The 21,433-nt window shown below is 42.7% G+C and overlaps 2 protein-coding genes and 1 pseudogene across 2 annotated transcripts in view; all 3 read left to right on the plus strand.

Annotated features, from left to right (window-relative positions):
- LOC122687099 (ATP-binding cassette sub-family C member 4-like) overlaps window positions 1–5,985 on the plus strand; it is a 170,144-nt gene extending 164,159 nt beyond the window's left edge. The window contains 1 exon segment of the mRNA XM_043892539.1: window positions 5,878–5,985. Coding sequence (XP_043748474.1) covers window positions 5,878–5,985 — 108 coding nt within the window.
- LOC122687096 (ATP-binding cassette sub-family C member 4-like) overlaps window positions 1–21,433 on the plus strand; it is an 860,243-nt gene that overhangs the window by 491,568 nt on the left and 347,242 nt on the right. The window lies entirely within an intron of this gene.
- LOC122687102 lies at window positions 16,058–16,488 on the plus strand (annotated as a pseudogene).

The raw sequence follows: 21,433 nt of genomic DNA on the forward strand, positions 1-21,433 counted from the left end.
AGACCAAAGAGAGGGTGACTTAAACAGCAGAAACTTACATCCTCACAGTCCCAGAGGTTGGAAGTCTGAGGTCAAGGTGTCAGCAGGGTTGGTTTTCTCTGAGGCCTCACTCCTTGTCTTGGAGACGCCATCTTCCCTCTGTGTCTCTCATGCTCTTCCCTCTGTGTGAGAGTGTGTCCTGGTTTCTTCTTATGAGAACCAGTCTGTTAGGTTAGGGCCCACTTGTATGATTTCATTTTAACTTTATTGCCTCTTTAAAGATGCTGTCTCCAACTACAGTCTCATTCTATGGTACTGGGGGGTTTAGGACTTCAACATGTAAAATTGGAGGTGAGAGGGTAACAGGCAAGAAGACCAGGGGACTCCAAACAGAGGGAATACGCTGCAAGTATCAGACATTTTTTATCTCTCTCTTAAGCTGCAGGAGGGAAAAAACTACTAGTGTTATATTTTTTCCCCTTCTCTATACAAATTTATATCCACAGAAAAATAAATGCAAAAAGGCAAAATGATTGTCTGAGAAGGCCTTAAAAATATCTGAGAAAAGAAGAGATGCTAAAGGCAAAGGAGAAAAGGAAAAATATACCCATTTGAATGCAGAGTTCCAAAGAATAGAAAGGAGAGATAAGAAAGCCTTCCTCAGTGATCAATGCAAAGAAATAGAGGAAAACAATAGAATGGGAAAGACTAGAGATCTCTTCAAGAAAATTAGAAATACCAAGGGAACATTTCATGCAAATATGGATACAATAAAGGACAGAAATGGTATGGACCTAACAGAAGCAGAAGATATTAAGAAGAGGTGTGAAGAATGCACAGAAGAACTATACAAAAAAGATCTTCATGACCCAGATAATCACGATGGTGTTGTCACTCACCTAGAGACAGATATCCTGGAATGCAAAGTCAAGTGGGCCTTAGAAAGCATCACTACGAACAAAGCTAGTGAAGGTGATGGAATTCCCGTTGAGCTAATTAAAATCCTAAAGGATGATCCTGTGAAAGTGCTGCACTCAATATGCCAGCAAATTTTGAAAACTCAGCAGTGGCCACAGAAGTGGAAAAGGTTAGTTTTCATTCCAATCCCAAAGAAAGGCAATAGCAAAGAATGCTTGAACTACTGCACACTTGCACTCATCTCACACACTAGCAAAGTAATGCTCAAAATTCTCCAAGCCAAGCTTCAACAGGATGTGAACCATGAACTCACAGATGTTTAAGCAGCTGTATTTAGAAAAGACAGAGGAACCAGAGATCAAATTTCCAACATACATTGGATCATCGAAAAAGCAAGAGAGTTCCAGGAAAACATATATTTCTGCTTTATTAACCATGCCAAAGCCCTTGACTCTGTGGATCACAACAAACTGTGCAAAATCCTTCAAGTGATGGGAATACCAGACCACCTGACCTGCCTCCTGAGAAATCTATATGTAGGTCAGGAAGCAACAGTAAAAACTGGACATGGAACAACAGGCTGGTTCCAAATAGGAAAAGGAGTACATCAAGGCTGTATATTGTCACCCTGATTATTTAACTTATATGCAGAGTACATCATGAGAAGTGCTGGACTGGATGAAGTACAAGCTGGAATCAAGATTGCCGGGAGAAATATCAATAATTTCAGATATGCAGATGACACCACCCTTATGGCAGAAAGTGAAGAAGAATTAAAGAGCCTCTTGATGAAAGTGAAAGAGGAGAGTGAAAAAGTTGGCTTAAAGCTCAACATTCAGAAAACTAAGATCATGGCATCCGGTCCCATCACTTCATGGCAAATAGATGGGGAGCCAATGGAAACAATGACAGGCTTTATTTTTGGGGGCTCCAAAATCACTGCAGATGGTGACTACAGCCATTAAATTAAAAGACGCTTGCTCCTTGGAAGAAAAGTTATGAACATCCTAGATAGCATATTAAAAAAAAAGAGAGAGAGAGACATTGCTTAAACAACAAAGGTGCATCTACTCAAAGCTATGGTTTTTCCAGTAGTTGTATATGGATGTGAGAGATGGACAGTAAAGAAAGCTGAGCGCCTAAGAATTGATGCTTTTGAACTGTGATGTTGGAGAAGACTCTTGAGAGTTCCTTGGACTGCAAGGAGATCCAACCAGTCCATCCTGAAGGAAATTGGAAGGACTGATGCTGAAGGTGAAACTCCGATAGTTTGGACTCCTGATGTGAAGAACTGACTCATTTGAAAAGGCCCTGATGCTGGGAATGATTGAAGGCAGGAGGAGAAGGGGATGGCAGAGGATGAGATGGTTGGATGGCATCAATGACTCAATGGGCATGAGTTTGAGTAAGCTCTGGGAGTTGGTGATGGACAGGGAATCCTGGCATGCTGCAGTCCAAGGGGACGCAAAGAGTAGAACAGGACTGAGGGATTGAACTGAAGTGATACAAATTTAAAAAGAAGTTTCTTTTAAAATTCTATGTTGCTATAGGATAACTGGTTCACCTGAACTTAACTTTTCCCAAACCTTGAGCTAACCAAAGCAATTTTCTTATGAAAATGTTTGTCTTAAACTATGTTAATGAACTATGTATTTACCCTAGACTCAGTCTTCAAATGGGCTCCCCCTAAGACTCAGAATGGACTTTGCAAACCAGAATGTTTTACTCATGCAAATGTTCTCTTAAGCTATGTCAATGAGACTGTATTTGCTTAGAAACCTGCCTTTCTTCAAGATTCATGTCAATCATTTTATGGCCAGGGACAACTCACCTTGTGCCAATGTTATCTCAAAATGCAAGTTGTATGTGAGGGGCCTGGTGACAGTCTCTGAGTTTTGAGACATTTCCTTTCTCTAATTAGCAGACTGCTAGTTGCTATATGGATCTTCCCTGTAGCTCAGATGGTAAAGAATCTGCCTGCAATGCAAGAGACCTGGGTTAGATCCCTGGATCAAAAAGATCCTCTGCAGAAAGGAATGGCCATCCACTCCAGTACTCTTGCCTGGAGAATCCCATGGACAGAGGAGCCTGTCAGGCCACAGTCCATGTTGTCAAAAAGAGTTGGACACAACTGAGCAACTAACACTACTGACTACTACTACTGGCTATGTAACATCCACCTAAAGACTATCAGGGGACACTCTTTCTGTTCCCTTCTGATGTCTATGTCAGAAGCTTTCTCTATCTCTTTTATACTTTAATAAAATTTTATTACACAAAAGCTCTGAGTGATCAGGCCTCGTCACTGGCCCCAAATTTAATTCTTCTCCTCTGGAAGCCAAGAATCATGGCGTCTTTTGTGGTTCAGCAACAGCCTTTCAGAGGGGACACAGTTCAGCTCCAAGAATAAATGCCTGTCATCCATTCTGTTCTGTGATGAAGCAGACCTGGTTGAGGTTTTCTGAAGTTTCTTTGTTCCCAGTGTGTAACAGAGGTGTCGTTTTGCCTATTCGTGAAATCACCTAATACAGCCCAGAAGTTTTAAAATTCTCATATCCTAGCTCTAGGAGCCTAGTCCAGTTGGCTAGATGGAGCAGGCAGTTAGCATCCATGTGGCCTTGTGTCCCCCAGGGTCTCTGAGCCTCAGGTCCTCACCTGTGTGTAGAGCAGGATTACAGCCCTGCTGGCTTCTTCACACTTATCACAGGGATTAGATGAGAGAACAGATGCTTAAGTACTTTGAGAATATAGAGTGTTTTATGGTATAAAAGTGGGATCATTTTGTAAAAGGCTCTAGGTAGAAATGTTGCCTCCCAGTAATAAAACAAATATACCCATAGTTGTTCTAGGTCACTTTAGAGACCCTAATCAGGGGTCCCTAACTGCTGAATATCCTTTGCAGTATTCAGTTCAGGTATTTTAGACCATGAAACAAAGCCCTTTTCAGTTAAAAGTTGCTAAAAGTAATGTTTTCTTTATAAAAAATTGTATTGAGAAGGGTTATGGAGAAAAGAGCCAGATGATTTTGGAAAGAATATTAAGCAGTAGAAGATGAAATGAATTTTCTTTTGTTCTGTCAGGCGAGTGTATGCTCCTCGGTTTTTGTCTCGTCACAACAAAGATTTGAAGTGATGGATGTTAGAGCCCCTCAGCATGTTACAGCTCTCGGGTCTTGGACAGACCATGTTATAGTTCTCAGGTCTCGAACGGACCGTGTTATAGCTCTTAGAGAAATCAGTGTTAGCTCAGTGTTACAGCTCTATTTTATTTCGATAATAGCAGGAAAATTCATCTTCGAGGCATGAGGGCATGTCGACCCAAAGACGCGAAGAGAAGAGTGCCCCAGTGCACGGGAGAGAGAGAGAGCGAGCTACATTTGGCTCCTCTTTTTATATGTTTTTCTCTCCCTGGACCTGTCCTATGTAAATTGGGCCAGCCAAGAGTGCTGTTTGCTTTACCTGAGGTTCTCACTCTGGTCCTTGGACCTTCCTTTGTTCCATTTTCGCGGGCTTTTCCCTTCCAGGTCTTTTAGCCACCACCATTTTGGACTCCTTTTCCCTATTCTAACTACCTAACAGTTTCTTTAACTGTTTTAGTTTCACCAAAAGAGTACTTAAATATATAATCACCAAATATGTCTAGCTTAATAAAATGGAGGAGGGTGATGACATTCAATTAACCTCCCCCCTACTCCCACCAAAGGCTTTTTTAAGTGCTTCCATTACAATGGAAATAGCCTCAGATTTCAGCCAGTGGGCCCAAGCATTCTTGTAGAGTTTATTTTTCTCCTTAAGTGACATTTAAATATATAGCATTTCATATGCAGAGCAGGTTATGTTAGCAACAAGAGAATTAGTAAGTGCACTTACTATGAAGGTAGGTGTCCTAGCGCTTTTCTGTTTCATGTGTGAAGTTCATTCTCTCTCACAATAACTGTTTACAACACCCACAAATGCACTTGCAGTCAGGTTTTATAAAAGAGATATGGAATCATGTGTCTAAGCAACCCAGTTTGTGACAGGTGTCAGCCTCTGATAGAGGATACATTTTCTGTTTTAAAGACTCAAAGTAAACTTTTCACATTCTTCTTTGAGGAAAAAGAGTTACACATGAATTCATTTTTTGCCCAAACATGTTCAGAGATAAGGTTTCACAAGCCCTGACATTATTTTATTTTGTTTTGTGCATCTGTAAGGAACCGAGATACAATACAGCTACTAAAAACTGATGATTGTGGAACTTGACAGCACTTCGTTTCCTTTGTGTTCTGATTATACACTGAAAAAATACTGATATACTGAAAAATACTGATATAAGTGTATCTCTTCCAGTTCAGCTAGAATTTGGTAGAATTCAAGAGCTGTCCTATTATTGTGTATCATCTTCCATTTTAGAGCAGTTTATTGGTTGAGTCATCATTAAAATGTTTGATTCTCTTTTCATTCTTGGGACCCACTATCCACAGATCACATTTCTATAGGCCCTATAACTGTTTTGCCACACAAATTAAACCCCAGGATATTTCATACATACACACCAGTGTTTCAGTGCCTGTCAGAGTTTATAAATATAAAGATAATAACCTGATACTAACATCCAGATCTGCTGTGCTCCTTTTATGTGTGAAAATGACAAACCCTGTTCAGATGCTAGACTTCCTATTCTCTTTGTTACCCTGTTTTTAATTTATTTCAGGGAATAAATGATTTTTCTAATCAATTTACTGTAATTATAAAACATCTGTGAATCAGAATGATCAGAAATTTAGAGCTACAGGTTGTTTGGCATTAAACCCAGCCCCACTAAGGGTTTTAATGGGACTGCATCCTCCATAGAATAAATACAACCCTGGTTTTTTAAAACTGTGCCTCCAATAGTGATATGATTGCTTAACATGAAGAAGGAAACCTAGAAATGTGATGCCTTAGGAGGAGGACTTTAAAATTTTAAACATGTCGTTTTTGTCTTTTTCTCCCTCAGGTGTATTTCAAAAGGAGATAGCCAGATATTACTCACAGTGACCCTGTGGTTATGAACGTTTCCAGTGGACAGCCCTCAGCCTTAACAATTTTTGAGTCAACACTGTGATTCTACCATGAGTTCATGTCTACTACAAAGGCTTTTTTTCCAACAGGTTTTGCACTGCATAAACTATATTCTGCTTTTTTTTACACCAGCAACAAATGTTTACACATTACAAGATGTTAGTTCTCCAACTTCACTCATTGATTTCAGGCTCTTGAAAAAAGATTTATTATGTTTATTTAAATGTTTTATTACTTGCTTTCTTATCTAAATCAGACGTGCAGGCCACCAATAAACTGTCTCACAGGTTTTGTGTCTTGAGAGACTCCAGAGCCAAACTCATTTTCTAAGATTTGAGACAAAGTTGTCACAGATGTTTCTTTACTGTTCCCAGAATTACATATTACTTTCCAATTATATCAGAGATTCTGTTTACTTGAGGACTGTGTGAAGTTGCTGTTTTGTGTCACCACTTCCTTTAACATGACTAGGATCCATTTTTATACTAAAAGACCTCTGATTAAAATACCGTAGAGAAACCTGATAGGAAAAACATATAATACACTATAGTTTAAGTAACAAAAAAAATAGATATATGGTTAAATACAATACAGAAGGACAATATTAGATGTTCTAAAAGAGAAGGAAGGGAAAATATGCTTTCTCAAAAAAGGACCCCTTCTAGGGGATTTGCTAATGAAGCACAGATGTGTGCTAGACTGTCTTCTAGATAGAGGATTTTATTTTATTGTTTACAAATCGTGATAAAGTATATATAACATAAAATTTACCATATAACCATTTTTAGTCACACAATCCAGTGGCATTAATCACATTTACAGTGTAGCGCAGCCTAACTTTTGGTAATTATGTGCTTCCTCTTCAGTGTGTTATTTCTGCAGAGTCATTTTGATAGATTTCATTTTCTAGGAGGAATCTGTTTCCTGTGAGTTTTGAGCTTGATTGACATAAATTTATTCACAATATCTTATATGTTTACTCTCTGCAGCGTCTGTGTTCTTTTGGCTTTTTAATTTTCTTTTAACCTTCTTTTTTATGAATAATCTTGCATAACTTTTCCCTGTTTTCAAAGAATCAACTTTTTGCTTGATTGATGCTCTTTTTTTGCTAGTTCATCATATCATTCTTTCTTTCCTTCAACTTTTGCTTAACTTTGAGGTTTTTCCTCTAATTCTTAAATTGAAAAGAGATTAGTAATGTCATCATTTTTCTACTATAAGTATATAAAGCTGACTTTTTTCCTAAGATCCACTTGAGCTGCAACCTGCAAGTTTTGGTACTCATCACTGTCAATAGCCATAGTATTATGTATTTTCTAATTCCTAATTTAATTCATTAACTATATCTTTTACCCATGGGTTATTTATAAGAATCACTTCAGTTCAGTCACTCAGTCGTGTCCGACTCTTTGCGACCCCATGAATCGCAGCATGCCAGGCCTCCCTGTCCATCACCAACTCCTGGAGTTTACTCAAACTCATGCCCATTGAGTCGGTGATGCCATCCAGCCATCTCATCCTCTGTCATCCCCTTCTCCTCCTGCCCCCAATCCCTCCCAGCATCAGGGTCTTTTCCAGTGAGTCAACTCTTCGCATGAGGTGGCCAAAGTACTGGAGTTTCAGCTTCAGCATCAGTCCTTCCAATGAACACCCAACTGATCTCCTTTAGGATGGACTGGTTGGATCTCCTTGCAGTCCAAGGGACTCTCAAGACTCTTCTCCAACACCACAGTTCAAAAACATCAATTTTTCGGTGCTCAGCTTTCTTCAAAGTCCAACTCTCACATCCATACATGAATACTGGAAACACCATAGCCTTGACTAGACAGACCTTAGTTGGCAAAGTAATGTCTCTGCTTTTTAATATCCTCTCTAGATTGGTCATAACTTTCCTTCCAAGGAGTAAGCGTCTTTTAATTTCATGGCTGCAGTCACCATCTGCAGTGATTTTGGAGCCCAAAAAATAAATTCTGACACTGTTTCCACTGTCTCCCCATCTATTTCCCATCAGGTGATGGGACCAGATGCCATGATCTTCGTTTTCTGAATGTTGAGCTTTAAGCCAACTTTTTCACTCTCCTCTTTCACTTTCATCAAAAGGCTCTTTAGTTCTTCTTCACTTTCTGCCACAAGGGTGGTGTCATCTGCATATCTGAGGTTATTGATATTTAACCTGGCAATCTTGATTCCAGCTTGTGCTTCTTCCAGCCCAGTGTTTCTCATGATGTACTCTGCATATAAGTTAAATAATCAGGGTGACAATATACAGCCTTGACGTACTCCTTTTCCTATTTGGAAGCAGTCTGTTGTTCCATGTCCAGTTTTTACTGTTGCTTCCTGACCTGCCTACAGGTTTCTCAAGAGGTAGGTCAGGTGGTCTGGTATTCCCATCTCTTTCAGAATTTTCCACAGTTTATTGTGATCCACACAGTCAAAGACTTTGGCATAGTCAATAAAGCAGAAATAGATGTTTTTCTGGAACTCTCTTGCTTTTTCGATGATCCAGCGGATGTTGGCAATTTGATCTCTGGTTCCTTTGCCTTTTCTAAAACCAGCTTGAACATTTATAAGTATAATGTTCTCTAAATTTCAAATGCTAATAGATTTCTTCTTTTAGATTGAACCATGTAGAACTGTTAACATTCAGTCTTTTTATAAGCTATAAAATGGCACTTTCATATGGTTCAACATATAGTAGTCTTTTGTTATTAATATATAACTTAATTTCATTTGGTCAGAGAACATTAGGTTGTGAATTCTAAATCAAAGGTAATCGCATTCATACTAAAGGTCCTTGTTTCTGCCATTTTGTATTTTATTCGGGGCAGGGGGTTAAAATGTTATAAGTACATGTGTAACCAGTAATTTTCAATAAAATTTTTTCAATAAAAAATCCTCCCCCAATACTGGAATGTCTTCTGATACGTGTTGCAGGCTGGTTCTCTAGGATGCAGACTCAGATGGACTTTAGTGCTGGGATGTGTATCAGGGTTGCCCTTGGGGTCAACACTGTGGAATCAGGAGGGAAGAAACAGGGTAAGGCAGAGGGAAAGATCAAGGTGCAACTCTGGCCAGATGACCTGAGCTGACCCCATGTGAGTTTGGAGTGACGATGGCCCTTCAGGGTTGTCCTGACACATCCAATGGCCAGGCCTTTATACCTTCACCTGGATGGATCATTGCATGTAGGCTGCCCCCAGAGGGCTGGTGGTTTAAGGTTGCCCATTGACAGCACTTACAGCTGCTGGACAACAAGTCCTTGAAAGGTCAGGACAGCACATCTCCATGTCCCCCCTGGGCATGTATCACAGTTCCAGAGGTAGGTGATGAGGGTGTACTGTGGGGGAGACTCTTGATGATTGATGTTTAAGTTAAAATGATGACTCAGTGATTCTCCTGAATACCCTCTGTTCTAAAAAATAGAGGAAAAGGTCCATGTAGGGGAGATATCCTCATTCTCCAGGGTCAGCCCAGTTGTCATCTCTTCTAGGAAGTCACATGAAGATCAGTTGTCATCCTAGGTAACTCGGATTTGAGTGTTACCCTGAGCACCTCTCGTGTTAAACTAAACCATACTTGGTTAGTGTCCTGTTGTCACCATCTTGAGATACTTTATTTTTAAACAAGGGGCCTGTTCTTTCTGTTGTGCATGTAGTCTGCCCTGACTGTGAGTGTTCAGTTCAGTTCAGTCACTCAGTTGTGTCTGACTCTTTGTGACCCCATGAACCGCAGCACGCCAGGCCTCCCTGTCCATCACCAACTCCCAGAGTTTACCCAAACTCATGTCCATTGAGTCGGTGATGCCATCCAACATCTCATCCTCTGTCGCCCCCTTCTCCTCCTGCCTTCAATCTTTCCCAGCATCAGGGTCTTTTCAAATGAGTCACCTCTTCGCATCAGGTGGCCAAAATATTGGCGTTTCAGCTTCAACATCAGTCCTTCCTGGCAGTCCAAGGGATTCTCAAAAGTCTTCTCCAGCACCACAGGTCAAAAGCATCAATTCTTCTGCTCTCAGATTTCTTTATAGTCCAAATCTCACATCCATACATTACTACTGGAAAAACCATAGCCTTGACTAGACAGACCTTTGTTGACAAAGTAATGTCTCTGCTTTTTAATATGCTGTCTAGGTTGGTCATAACTTTCCTTCCAAGGAGTAAGCGTCTTTTAATTTCATGGCTACAGTCACCATCTGCAGTGATTTTGGAACCCAGAAAAATAAAGTCTGATACTGTTTCCACTGTTTACCCATCTATTTGCCATGAAATGATGGGACTGGATGCCATGATCTTAGTTTTCTGAATGTTGAGCTTTAAGCCAACTTTTTACTCTCCTCTTTCACTTTCATGAAGAGGCTCTTTAGTTCCTCTTCACTTTCTGCCACAAGGGTGGTGTCATCTGCATATCTGAGGTTATTGATATTTAACCTGGCAATCTTGATTCCAGCTTGTGCTTCTTCCAGCCCAGTATTTCTCATGATGTACTCTGCATATAAGTTAAATAAACATGGTGACAATATACAGCCTTGATGTACTCCTTTTCCTATGTGGAAACAGTCTGTTGTTCCATGTCCAGTTCTAACTGTTGCTTCCTGACCTGCATACAGGTTTCTCAAGAGGCAGGTCAGGTGGTCTGGTATTCCCATCTCTTTCAGAATTTTCCACAGTTTATTGTGATCTGCACAGTCAAAGGCTTTGGCATAGTCAATAAAGCAGAAATAGATGTTTTTTTCTGGAACTCTCTTGCTTTTTCGATGATCCAGTGAATGTTGGCAATTTGATCTCTGGTTCCTCTACCTTTTCTAAAACAAGTTTTAACATCTGGAAGTTCACAGTTTATGTATTGCTCAAGCCTGGCTTGGAGAATTTTGAGCATTACTTTACTAGTGTGTGAGATGAGTGCAATTGTGTGATAGTTTGAACTTTCTTTGCATTGCCTTTCTTTGGGATTAGAATGAAAACTGACCTTTTCCAGTCCTTTGGCCACTGCTGAGTTTTCCAAATTTGCTGACATATTGAGTGCAGCATCATCTTTTAGGATTTGAAATAGCTCAACTGGAATTCCATCACCTCCACTAGCTTTGTTCCCAGTGATACTTCATAAGGCCTACTTGACTTCACAATCCAGGATGTCTGGCTCTAGGTGAGTGATCACACCATTGTGATTATCCGGCTCGTGAAGATCTTTTTTGTATAGATTTTCTGTGTATTCTTGCCACCTCTTCTTAATATCTTCTGCTTCTGTTAGGTCCATACCATTTCTGTCCTTTTTTGAGCCCATATTTGCATGAAATGTTCCCTTGGTATCTCTAATTTTCTTGAAGAGATCTCTAGTCTTTCCTATTCTATTGTTTTCCTTTATTTCTTCGCATTGATTGCTGAGGAAGGCTTTCCTATATTTCCTTGCTATTCTTTGGAACTCTGCATTCAAATGGGTATATCTTTCCTTTTCTCCTTTGCATTTTGCTTCCTTTCTTTTCACAGCTATTTGTAAGGCTTCCTCAAACAGCCATTTTGCTTTTTTGCATTTCTTTTTCTTGGGGATGGTCTTGATCCCTGTCTCCTGTACAATGTCATGAACCTGTGTCCATAGTTCATCAGGGACTCTGTCTATCAGATCTAGTCCCTTAAATCTATTTCTCACTTCTGCTGTATAATCATAGGGGATTTGATTTAGGTCTTACCTGAATGATCTAGTGGTTTTCCCCACTTTCTTCATTTTAAGTCTGAATTTGGCAATAAGGAGTTCATGATCCGAGCCACAGTCAGCTTCAGCTTACACGTGGTAAGACTTGAAACTGTGCCCTGTTCACTTTTTAATTATGTCTTCCAGCAGAATATCTATACATATTGCTCAGTAAGTGTTTGTGGAATGAACAAATGATGACTGAGAGCAAACCTTCCGTCTCAACTTTATAACTTTGAGATTTTGAGTGGTAGCCTGGGATAACAGGAAGCCCTGGTTTTGGAGTCAGTCACACTGATCTGTCCTTTCTCTATTACTCACTAGCAGTGTGGGTGTGGGCGAGCAGTACCCAGCCAAGGTGCCAGGATATTAGAATGGCACCATCCTTGACAAAATAGGCTCTGGACATCCTTTAGTCACGTAGTCTTAGTTACATGCTTGAGTATATATCTCAACCTCTAAATCTCAGCTTCTTTGTCTGGGAAATGAATATAGTTCCTGCTCTCTTAAACCATTGCTTTGGTTGGGATGATGGATGGACTAAGATCATCCAAAGACACAGGGTGGAATCATTGACCTTGGTGAATCTTATCACTAGGACAGGAGAACAGGATGGGTTTGGATGAAGGAGGTTTGTAGACTGTAGAAGGTGTACTTGAGGAGGTCCTCATCTGATGGCCTAAACCAAACTGTTCCTCCTCCACATGTAGTTAAGATGACACAAGCACATGGGGAAGAGCACACGCTCTGGAGTCAGGGACAAATCCTGGCACCTCTGGGCACTGACTGGGTTTGGATTCAAGTTCTGCTACCTGCTAAGTGGGGGCTCTTAAGGTTGGGAAGCCCACTGTACTTCAATGTCTTTGTCTGAAAGTTGAGGTGGGGACAGTATGATTCTCAGAGGGCTGCTGCCAAGATTAACTATGACAGTGACACAGTGTGGTCTGTGCACTAGTGTCAGTCCATGACCTGTTTGTAACCTGGTTAGAAATAAGTACAGGAAATTCAAGAAAGCTAGAAACTCAAAACCATCTGTATTGCTGTGACATCCACCCTCAGGATGGGTGGGATCCTGAACACCCCAGGGAGCAGTGTGAGTGTTGCACTTTTGGGGTGGGGGAGGGGCACGTGGCTGAGCTGCACCCTAGCCGTGCATAGTGGATCATTGATTAGGTTGCAATGGGCTGAAAATGTAAAATTAAATAAAACTGATATTTAATCCCAGACAGGTGTGAAACACTGCTTTTGAACAATACTGGATATGTGATTAGCTGTCAATCAGTACTACTCTCTCCAGCACTATCCTCTTTATTAATTGTTACCATCATATTTATCTTACAATTAGAGCACATAGGCTTTCAAAAGGCCCTACTATACATTGTCAATGTTTTTAATAGCATTAAAAAGCTAGAAATAATTAAATTCCTGTTCAAGTTTAAAGGTTTTTTTCTTTTTTTTTTTAAGTCTAAAAATAATACTGTGCATATGTTTTACCAATTCTATTCTTGAAACAGCAGCATGGTCCTAATGTTGAAGAAGGTCCCTGGAAGCACAACAGGTCACTTTAAAACCTACAGAATTTTTAAACACAAGGTTTTATGTGTAAGCTATTAATTTTCCTTTAAAAACAGAAAGAATGTGGATCTTTTATTTTTTAAACCTAATGTTCTAAGGAAAGTGTTTCTTTTTTCCAAAAACTAGAACAGCAATGTGTGTTGAAAACTGGGAGAAATATATATTTATTTGAATTTAGACCTAAAAAATAGCATTATTAGAAGGAATCACATGCCCCAGCCCTGTGAGACCTCCATCTGTACTCCAGGCCCATCTGACTTGCCTTTGGAGTCAAACTGGGATTGTATTATTTTTTTAAGAAGAACCAAGGTTAAGACTTAGACACACTAGGAATGTTCTATAAGAAGTTCACATTGGATGGTTCTGACTAAATTCACTCTTTCACTCAGCAAACATGTTCACAAGTATCCATCCCAACAGGTGGAAGCTTTGGGTATTCCAAACCAGTGTTTGATCCAAAAGTTTATCATATTTAATTCTAGAGGACATTACATGAAAAACATTTTTAAAATTAAAATTTTCAGATTACCTAGACAAAAAATGAGTCTCTGAGATGGAGTTTTCATCACATTAGAAATGTAATAAGTAAATAATGATAAACAGAGAACTGAGGGCTTTAAAACCCTGTTTTATAACATTAATTTTTTTTTAAATCCATGAGTGTACTGATTCCTATAAGATGTAAAATAGGTAGTAGGAAGGGAAAGCCCTTTTTTGCAGTAGAGGGTCAACTCACAAATGTAGCCAGACTGACTGCAAATTACCATATAGCAGCCATCCTTGTCATAAATAATTCAGACAAAAATCATCATTGTCTGAATATATGGTGAATGTTCATGGGTTGGGGGAGACACAGCATTTTCATGGACTCAAAATATCTTCTCAGATTAATTCTTTAGGGAAGAATTGTATTTTCAAAGTGGAAAAATCTGGCAAACACCTGGCTAAGCAAGTAACCAGAGTAAATATTATTAATAGCGAACCTACTGACAGCCTTGACTTTTTTTTCCCTAGTTTCTTCAAAAATTTATTTAAGTATCTATCATTGATTCACAATGTTGTGTTAATTTCTGCTGTATAGCAGTGATTCAGTTATACATACATTCTTTTTCATATAAGTTAAATAATCAGGGTGACAATATACAGGTCATACTCCTTTCCCAATTTTGACCCAGGTGGCTGTTCCATGTCTGGTTCTAACTGTTGCTTCTTGACCTGCATACAGGTTTCTCAGGAGACAGGTAAGGTGATCTTTAAGTTTTCCATTTTGTTGTGATCTACAGAGTCAAAGGCTTTAGTGTAGTCAGCGAAGCAGAAGTAAATGTTTTCCTGAGCGGACACCGTAAGGCCCGCAAAGCTTGGAAATGGACTTCCTTGTCCTTTACAGGAAAACTCTGCCCACCCTGCCCCAGAGCTCTGCTGTTCTAAGCGCAGCCTGTGGACCAGCAGCATCGGCTGGCCTGGGGGGCCATTAGAACACGGAATCTTGTCTCTATCCCAGACCCACTGACTCAGAATCTCTGGATTCCAGGTGAGTCCTGCTCACAGTACAGTCAGAGAAGTGCTGGTTTAGAGGCCCTGATCCGTCATCCTACTGTTGCACCCTCCCCAGGTGCAGGCTGCCAGGGAGGACCAGGGGGTGTGGCCACCTGGAGCCCCGCCCCCTCCAGGCCGTGCTCTGAGCACCTGGACCCCAGAACCCCTGCTCCCAGGGCCTGTGCCCGCCCCTCTCCCGGGGCCCATGTCCCAGCTCGACAGGTGGTCACGATACAGCTGTTTATGGGCACGAAGAGCGTGGCCTGAGACTGGACCTGAAGGCTGGGTAAATGTGCTCTTGTTTGAGCAGCAGAGTGCTCAGGGCACAGAGCGGGTCAGAGCCAGAGGCGGGAAGAGCAGGGGGAGGCCTGGGGGCTGGGGCGGCCCCTCCCTCTGCTGCCCTGCCTTCTGGCTTAGAGCTCAGTGTCCAAAACCCCAGTCTTCCAGGTTTTAATAGTTACCTAGGTGTACTTGACAGTTTTGTATGACTGATTTATAACTTTAAAATATTTAAACATATAGTATGGGCTTCATTTATACTCCTGACCTGGGGCCACGGATGTAAGTGACAGGTCTTTTAAATGTTTCTCAGAGTGTTCACAGGACTTCATGTATCCCAATCCACTGGGATGGATAAAGATTCAAATTCCCAGGCCCCACAATGTGACCTTCTGGATCAGATCTTTGGGATTGGAGCCTAGGACTCTGCCTTCTGACCCCCTCCTCTGGTGATTCTGATCCACAGCAGAGCTACAGGAGCACGTGTAATGTTAGGGGGGACATGGAGGGGAGCTGCCACAAGTGGCAGGAAGTGTCAGGGAGAGAGAGGGAGGTCCCAGGTCAGAGGAAGACACTGATACCAACTTACAGCTTCCAGCTTCTCTCCTGATTCTCCTCACAACTTGGCCTGACCCCACCTCCATGAGCTGGCTGCAGGGAGAAGTTGCCAGAACGGGGCAAGGGTGTCCTCCTGCCGACCGTGGGGCTCTCGGGGGCTGCCCTACAGAAAGAAGGACCTGAGTCAGAGCAAAGGGGCTGCGGGTGCCTAGAGGGACCTCAAGGACCCACCCGGGGAGTCAGGCTGAAGCCACTGAGAAGGTCTTTGGGCAGAGAGACCTCCTGGTCCCGCAGGACACGGGTGGAGTGGGGACAGACTGTGTTCCCACCTGCCTGGGCTCAGAGTCTGCATCTGCCAGTTAGGAGTCCTATGCCATTGATCAAGGTCCTAAAGTGCTGTAGGATGGGGTTTCTAATACCCTCCAAGCTTGTGTTAAAATTAAACATGATAGTCTTTTGTTCAGGCCCATGATACTGGCAGAATGGGCAAGTGTCGTGGTCTCCATACTGCCAGGAATTTCTGTAACCACTGACGAGCCCAGAAGCAGCATGATAAGTAGTACAATAAAGCCCATTTGGACACAGCCCTGAAGGCCAACCCTTTTGGAGGCGCTTCTCATGCCAAGAGAATTGTGCTCGAAAAAGTAGGGGTTGAAGCCAAACAACCAAATTCTGCCATCAGGAAAAGTGTCAGGGTTCAGCTCATCAAGAATGGTAAAAAATCACAGTCTTTGTACCCAGTGATGGTTGCTTGAATTCTATTGAGGAAAATAATGACATTATGGTTGCTGGATTTGGTTGCAAAGGTCATACTGTTGGTGACATTCCTGGAGTACGCTTTAAGGTTGTCAAAGTAGCCAGTGTCTCTCTTTTGGACTTATACAGAGGCAAGAAGGAAAGACCAAGATCATAAATTTGGATGATGAAAGCATGATAGTAATAAATTTTTATATACCAAAAACTAATTAAACATGATAGTTAAGTAAAAACATATCTTGGCACACAGCAGAATAAGGGGCGGCTGCTGTTTATTGGGACACTCATCACCTTACATCTCTGCACTGCTTGATGCTCGATATCATAGGCTGTGCTGTGCTGTTCATGTCACTGGCTGTGCTCAGTCACGTCCGACTCTTTGCAGCCCTATGACTGTAGCCTGCCAGGCTCCTCTGTTCATGGGATTCTCTAGGCAAGAACACTGGAGTGGGTTGCCATCTCCTCCTCCAGGGTGTCTTCCCAACCCAGACAAGGAACTTGCCTCTCCTGTGTCTCCTGCAGTGGCAGGCAGATTCTTTACCACTGAGACTGGGAAGCACCTGTCCCTGGCTGATAAGATCAATTGCCTCAACCCCCCAGGGGGTGCTTGTGGTAAGGAATCTGCCTGCTACTGTAGGAGACACAAGAGATGCAGGTTTCATTCCTAGGTCAGGAAGATCCCCCAGAAGAGGAAATGGCAACCCACTCCAGTATTCCTGCCTAGGAAATCCCATCCTCTGTCCATGGGGTCCCAAAGAGTCATCATGACTGAACACACACACCCCTCAGACCCCAGGCATTTGAAGACTCCAGTCACAGCCCTGTTATAGACCCGTGCTTGGCCAGTGGCCCAGAGCTCCATGAGCTTCTATGCACAGGAGCGACTCCTGAAGTTACTGCCCAGCTGCTCATCCTGTACGGCTCCCAGGATTTCCCTCCCAGAAAACCAAACACTGGGACTCAGGCTAAGGTTTGTGATGAACTAAGGCTGTGGTGGTTTAGTTGCTAAGTCTTGTCCAACTCTTGTGAATCCATGGACTGTAGCCTGCTAGGTTCCTTTGTCCATATGGGATTCTCCAGGCACGAATACTGGAATGTGTTGCCATTTCCTTCTCCAGGGGATCTTCCCGACCCAGGGATTGAATCCCAGGTCTCCTGCTTTGAAGGCAGATGCTTTACTGGCTGAGCTAGGAGGGAAGCCCCAGGAGTGAAAGTGAAGTCGCTCAGTGTCCGACTCTTTGCAACCCTATGGACTCTAGCCCACCAGGCTTCTCTGTCCATGGGATTTTCCAGGCAAGAATACTGGAGTAGGTTGCTATTTCCTTCTCTAGGGGATCTTCCCGACCTGGGGATCAAACTCAGATCCCCTGCATTGCGGGTAGTCTCTTTACCATCTGAGCCATCAGGGAATCTTTTAAAAGAAGTAACTGCAGGAGTGTAACACTTGGAGAGGCACTTATCCACACTGAGGCTGTTTTGTAGCCAGCTTTTAATAACATGAGTGAATTGATGTTGTCAGCATCTGCCCATAAATCCTGCGTGTGTGTGTGTGTGTGTGTGTGTGTGTGTGTGTGTGTGTGCTCAGTTGTGTTCAACTATTTGCGACCCCACAGACTATAGCCTGCCAGGCTCCTCTGTCCATGGAATACTGCAGTATTGGGTTGCTATTTCCTTCTCCAGGGGATCTTCCCGAACAAGGGATTGAACCTGTGTCTGTTGCAGCTCCTGTATTGGCAGGGAGATTCTTTACCACTAGAGCCACCAGGGAAGCCCAACTAGGCTGGGCTTGTGTGAAACCTCTAGGAACAACTGTGCTATACTGAACATCACCACCAGGGGGGAGATGAATCAATGTATCCAGGTGAGCAGCGTGGAAGGGCCATGGAATGAGCAGCCAGGAAGACCTCTCAGCGGGCAAGAGAGAGGCCCCCACCTCACCCACCTCATCTACACCCTAGACACAGAAACACACACTCCTGCTCCTATAGAATCACCTGATTTGTTTACTCCGTTCCTCGTCCAGATGGAATCCTTATAGCTTAAACATGGCAAAGTCCAATGGATTGTAAAATCACCAGGGGACTCTGTAAACCGAGTGCTGAAGCCTCATCTCAGTTAAATCAGAATCTCGGGAGAGGGGATGCAGGAGTAAACACTTTAAAAAAACCCTCAGGTAATTCCACCCTGCAGCCAATAGAGAACCTATGTTATAGGAAGCAAAAGATCTCATTTCTTCCCAAATGGCAGCTGCTTTCATGCTAGAAAATGTTTGTCACTCAGTCTTGTCTGACTCTTTGCAACTCCATGACTCTCATGCAACTCCAGAATTCCAAGGAATTCTCCATGTAAGAATATTGGAGTTGGTTGCCTATTTCTTTCATCTAAGGGATCTTCCCAACCCAGGGATCAAACCCGGGTCTCCTCCACTGCAGGCAGATTCTTTACCATCTGAGCCACCAGGAAACCAAAGATGGTTTGATTTCTTCCTATTTTGTTACTGACCCTCCCCAGTCAGACCCAAACCGGGGTTGGGGAGTCCTTTAACCAGGTTTGTGTGTGTGCTTAGTCACTCAGTCATGTCTGACTCTTTGCAACCTCATGGACTGCAGCCCTCCAGGCTCCTCTGTCAGTGGGATTTCCCAGGCAAGAATACTGGAGTGGGTTGCCATTTTCAGCTCCAAGGGATCTTCCTGACCCAGGGATCAATGCGAGTCTCCTGCACTGGCAGGAATGGTCTTTACTGCTGAGCCACCTGGGAAGCCCCTCTGCCAGGTGTGGCTTGTCCTAACATAACATGCTCTAGAGGACACACTCACTCCCAAAAGCACACCTGGGACTGCTGTATGTGATTCCTGTCAGCTGGGGGATGGGTGGGTTCTCACAGGGCAAGCTCAACTGTTCTGCCTCTGGCTTCAGATCACAGTGCTGGGCTCAGCATCTCTGCACACGGCCCCCTGGCCAGCATCTTGAATCACAGTGCCGGGCGCAGAGACTCTGCACATGGCCCTCAGAGCTGAGGTGTCAGCACAGCCATTTCACACCAGGGGGTCTTGTCTGAAGGACCAGGTGCAAGGCTTCTGCACGAGGTGCCCTGTGAGCAAGTGAAACAAGACTCAGCACAAAGGGAGTTCAGAAACAAGGTAAACTTCATTTCATTATCCAGATTCTAATTTTACTCCCAAGGGATTGTTGATGGGCTTTGAAGGGCCCTACCTTACCTTTAATGAATGTTTCCTTTGTTACCTGTGGAGATAATCTTGATGAAGAGAAAGAGACCAATTTCTCCCCTATGCCTGAAGGTCCAAAAGGAAAGGTATTGATATAATCAGTTTTAGTTTTTTACCCATAACATAACTTCCTCTTGACTGGGGCTTGGTGTTGCTCCTGAAATAAGTGGGAGTCTGTGGTGCCCTTCATTTGAGGAAGACAACCTGGTATTGCTTAGATGGGCAAGGGAAAGACCTAGGCATCAGGTACCAGGTCTGGACTCCAAGATGACACACTAAGATGGCCTGGTCACTAAGGAAATAGCGTGTCCATGCTTTTGAGACAGGAAGGAAGAGGGGCACAGATATTGAGAAAAACAGGATTCCACAAAAACTTGCTTGAATCAGTTAAATCAGGATGGTGTTGAGCATGGTCTGGCCTCTGATCCTGCATTATAACACTAAAAGTCACTCCCCTCTTACCATGACCAGTGCTGTGATAGTTCAAAGGCTGACCATAGAAGTCAAAAAAGTGATACCAAAGAGGGGGTCTGGCTGCTTGCTGCTCAAAAGCCAATAAAGAGGCCAGGTTGGTGGAAAAGAACTTTATTTTGGATGCCAGTATGTGTGTTTTGGGGCTGGGGGAAGGTGGACACCTGTCCAAAGGCTGACTGTCCCCACCATTGACAATTAGTGGACAAGAGCTTTTTTAGACAGAGGGAGAAGGCTGTGTGTATAAACAGCAGAGTCAGCACTGACAGTCGTCTTAAAATTGGTCACTGGTGGTCTGACCAGTGTCAACTTGATTGTTTTAAGTACAGCTAATCTTCAGTTTTCTGTGATTGTGATTTTCAGTCTGTCAAGATTGCCTGGAGAAATATCAATAACCTCAGATATGCAGATGACACCACCCTTATGGCAGAAAGCGAAGAAGAACTAAAGGGCCTCTTGATGAAAGTGAAAGAGGAGAGTGAAAAAGTTGGCTTAAAGCTCAACATTCAGAAAACTTAACATCATGGCATCTGATCCCATCACTTCATGGCAAATAAGATGGGTATACAATAGAAACAGTGACAGACTTTATTTTTAAGGGCTCCAAAAACTGCAGATGGTGACTGCAGCCATTAAATTAAAAGACGCTTGCTCCTTGGAAGAAAAGTTATGACCAACCTAGACAGCTTATAAAAAAGGAGAGGCATTAATTTGCCAACAAAGGTCCATCTAATCAAAGCTATGGTTTTTCTAGTAGTTATATATGGATGTGAGAGTTGGATTATAAAGAAAGCTGAGTGCTGAAGAATTGATGCTTTTGAACTGTGGTGTTGGGGAAGACTCTTGTGAGTTCCTTGGAGTGCAAGGAGATCCAACCAGTCCATCCTAAAGGAGATCAGTCCTGAATATTCATTGGAAGGACTGATGCTGAAGCCGAAACTCCAATTCTTTGGCCACCTGTTGCAGAGAACTGACTCATTTGAAAAGACCCTGATGCTGGGAAAGATTGAAGGCAGGAGAAGGGGATGACAGAGGATGAGACAGTTGGATGGCATCACCAACTCAATGGACAAGAGTTTGAGTAAACTCTGGGAGTTGGTGATGGACAGGAAGGCCTGGCATGCTGCAGCCCATGGGGTTGCAGAGTCGGACATGACAGAGCAACTGAACTGAACTAGTTCTCTGACTATACAGACATAACTGTGTCCCACAATTTAAGTCAATTCTGACACTGCCTGGAATTTTTGTTAGACCATGTATAGGTCAAGGACCCATTCCCACAATACTACCCCTTCTTCTCAACTTCAGAAGCCAGTGGTGAGTCTAGGTGGTTACCTATTCTTCTTATGGACTGATCATAAATCAGGGTTCCCATAACCCCCTCCTTGGGTTTTGTAATTATCT

The sequence above is a fragment of the Cervus elaphus genome, chromosome 30 (assembly GCF_910594005.1).
Source record: "Cervus elaphus chromosome 30, mCerEla1.1, whole genome shotgun sequence".
Classification (NCBI taxonomy): domain Eukaryota; kingdom Metazoa; phylum Chordata; class Mammalia; order Artiodactyla; family Cervidae; genus Cervus; species Cervus elaphus.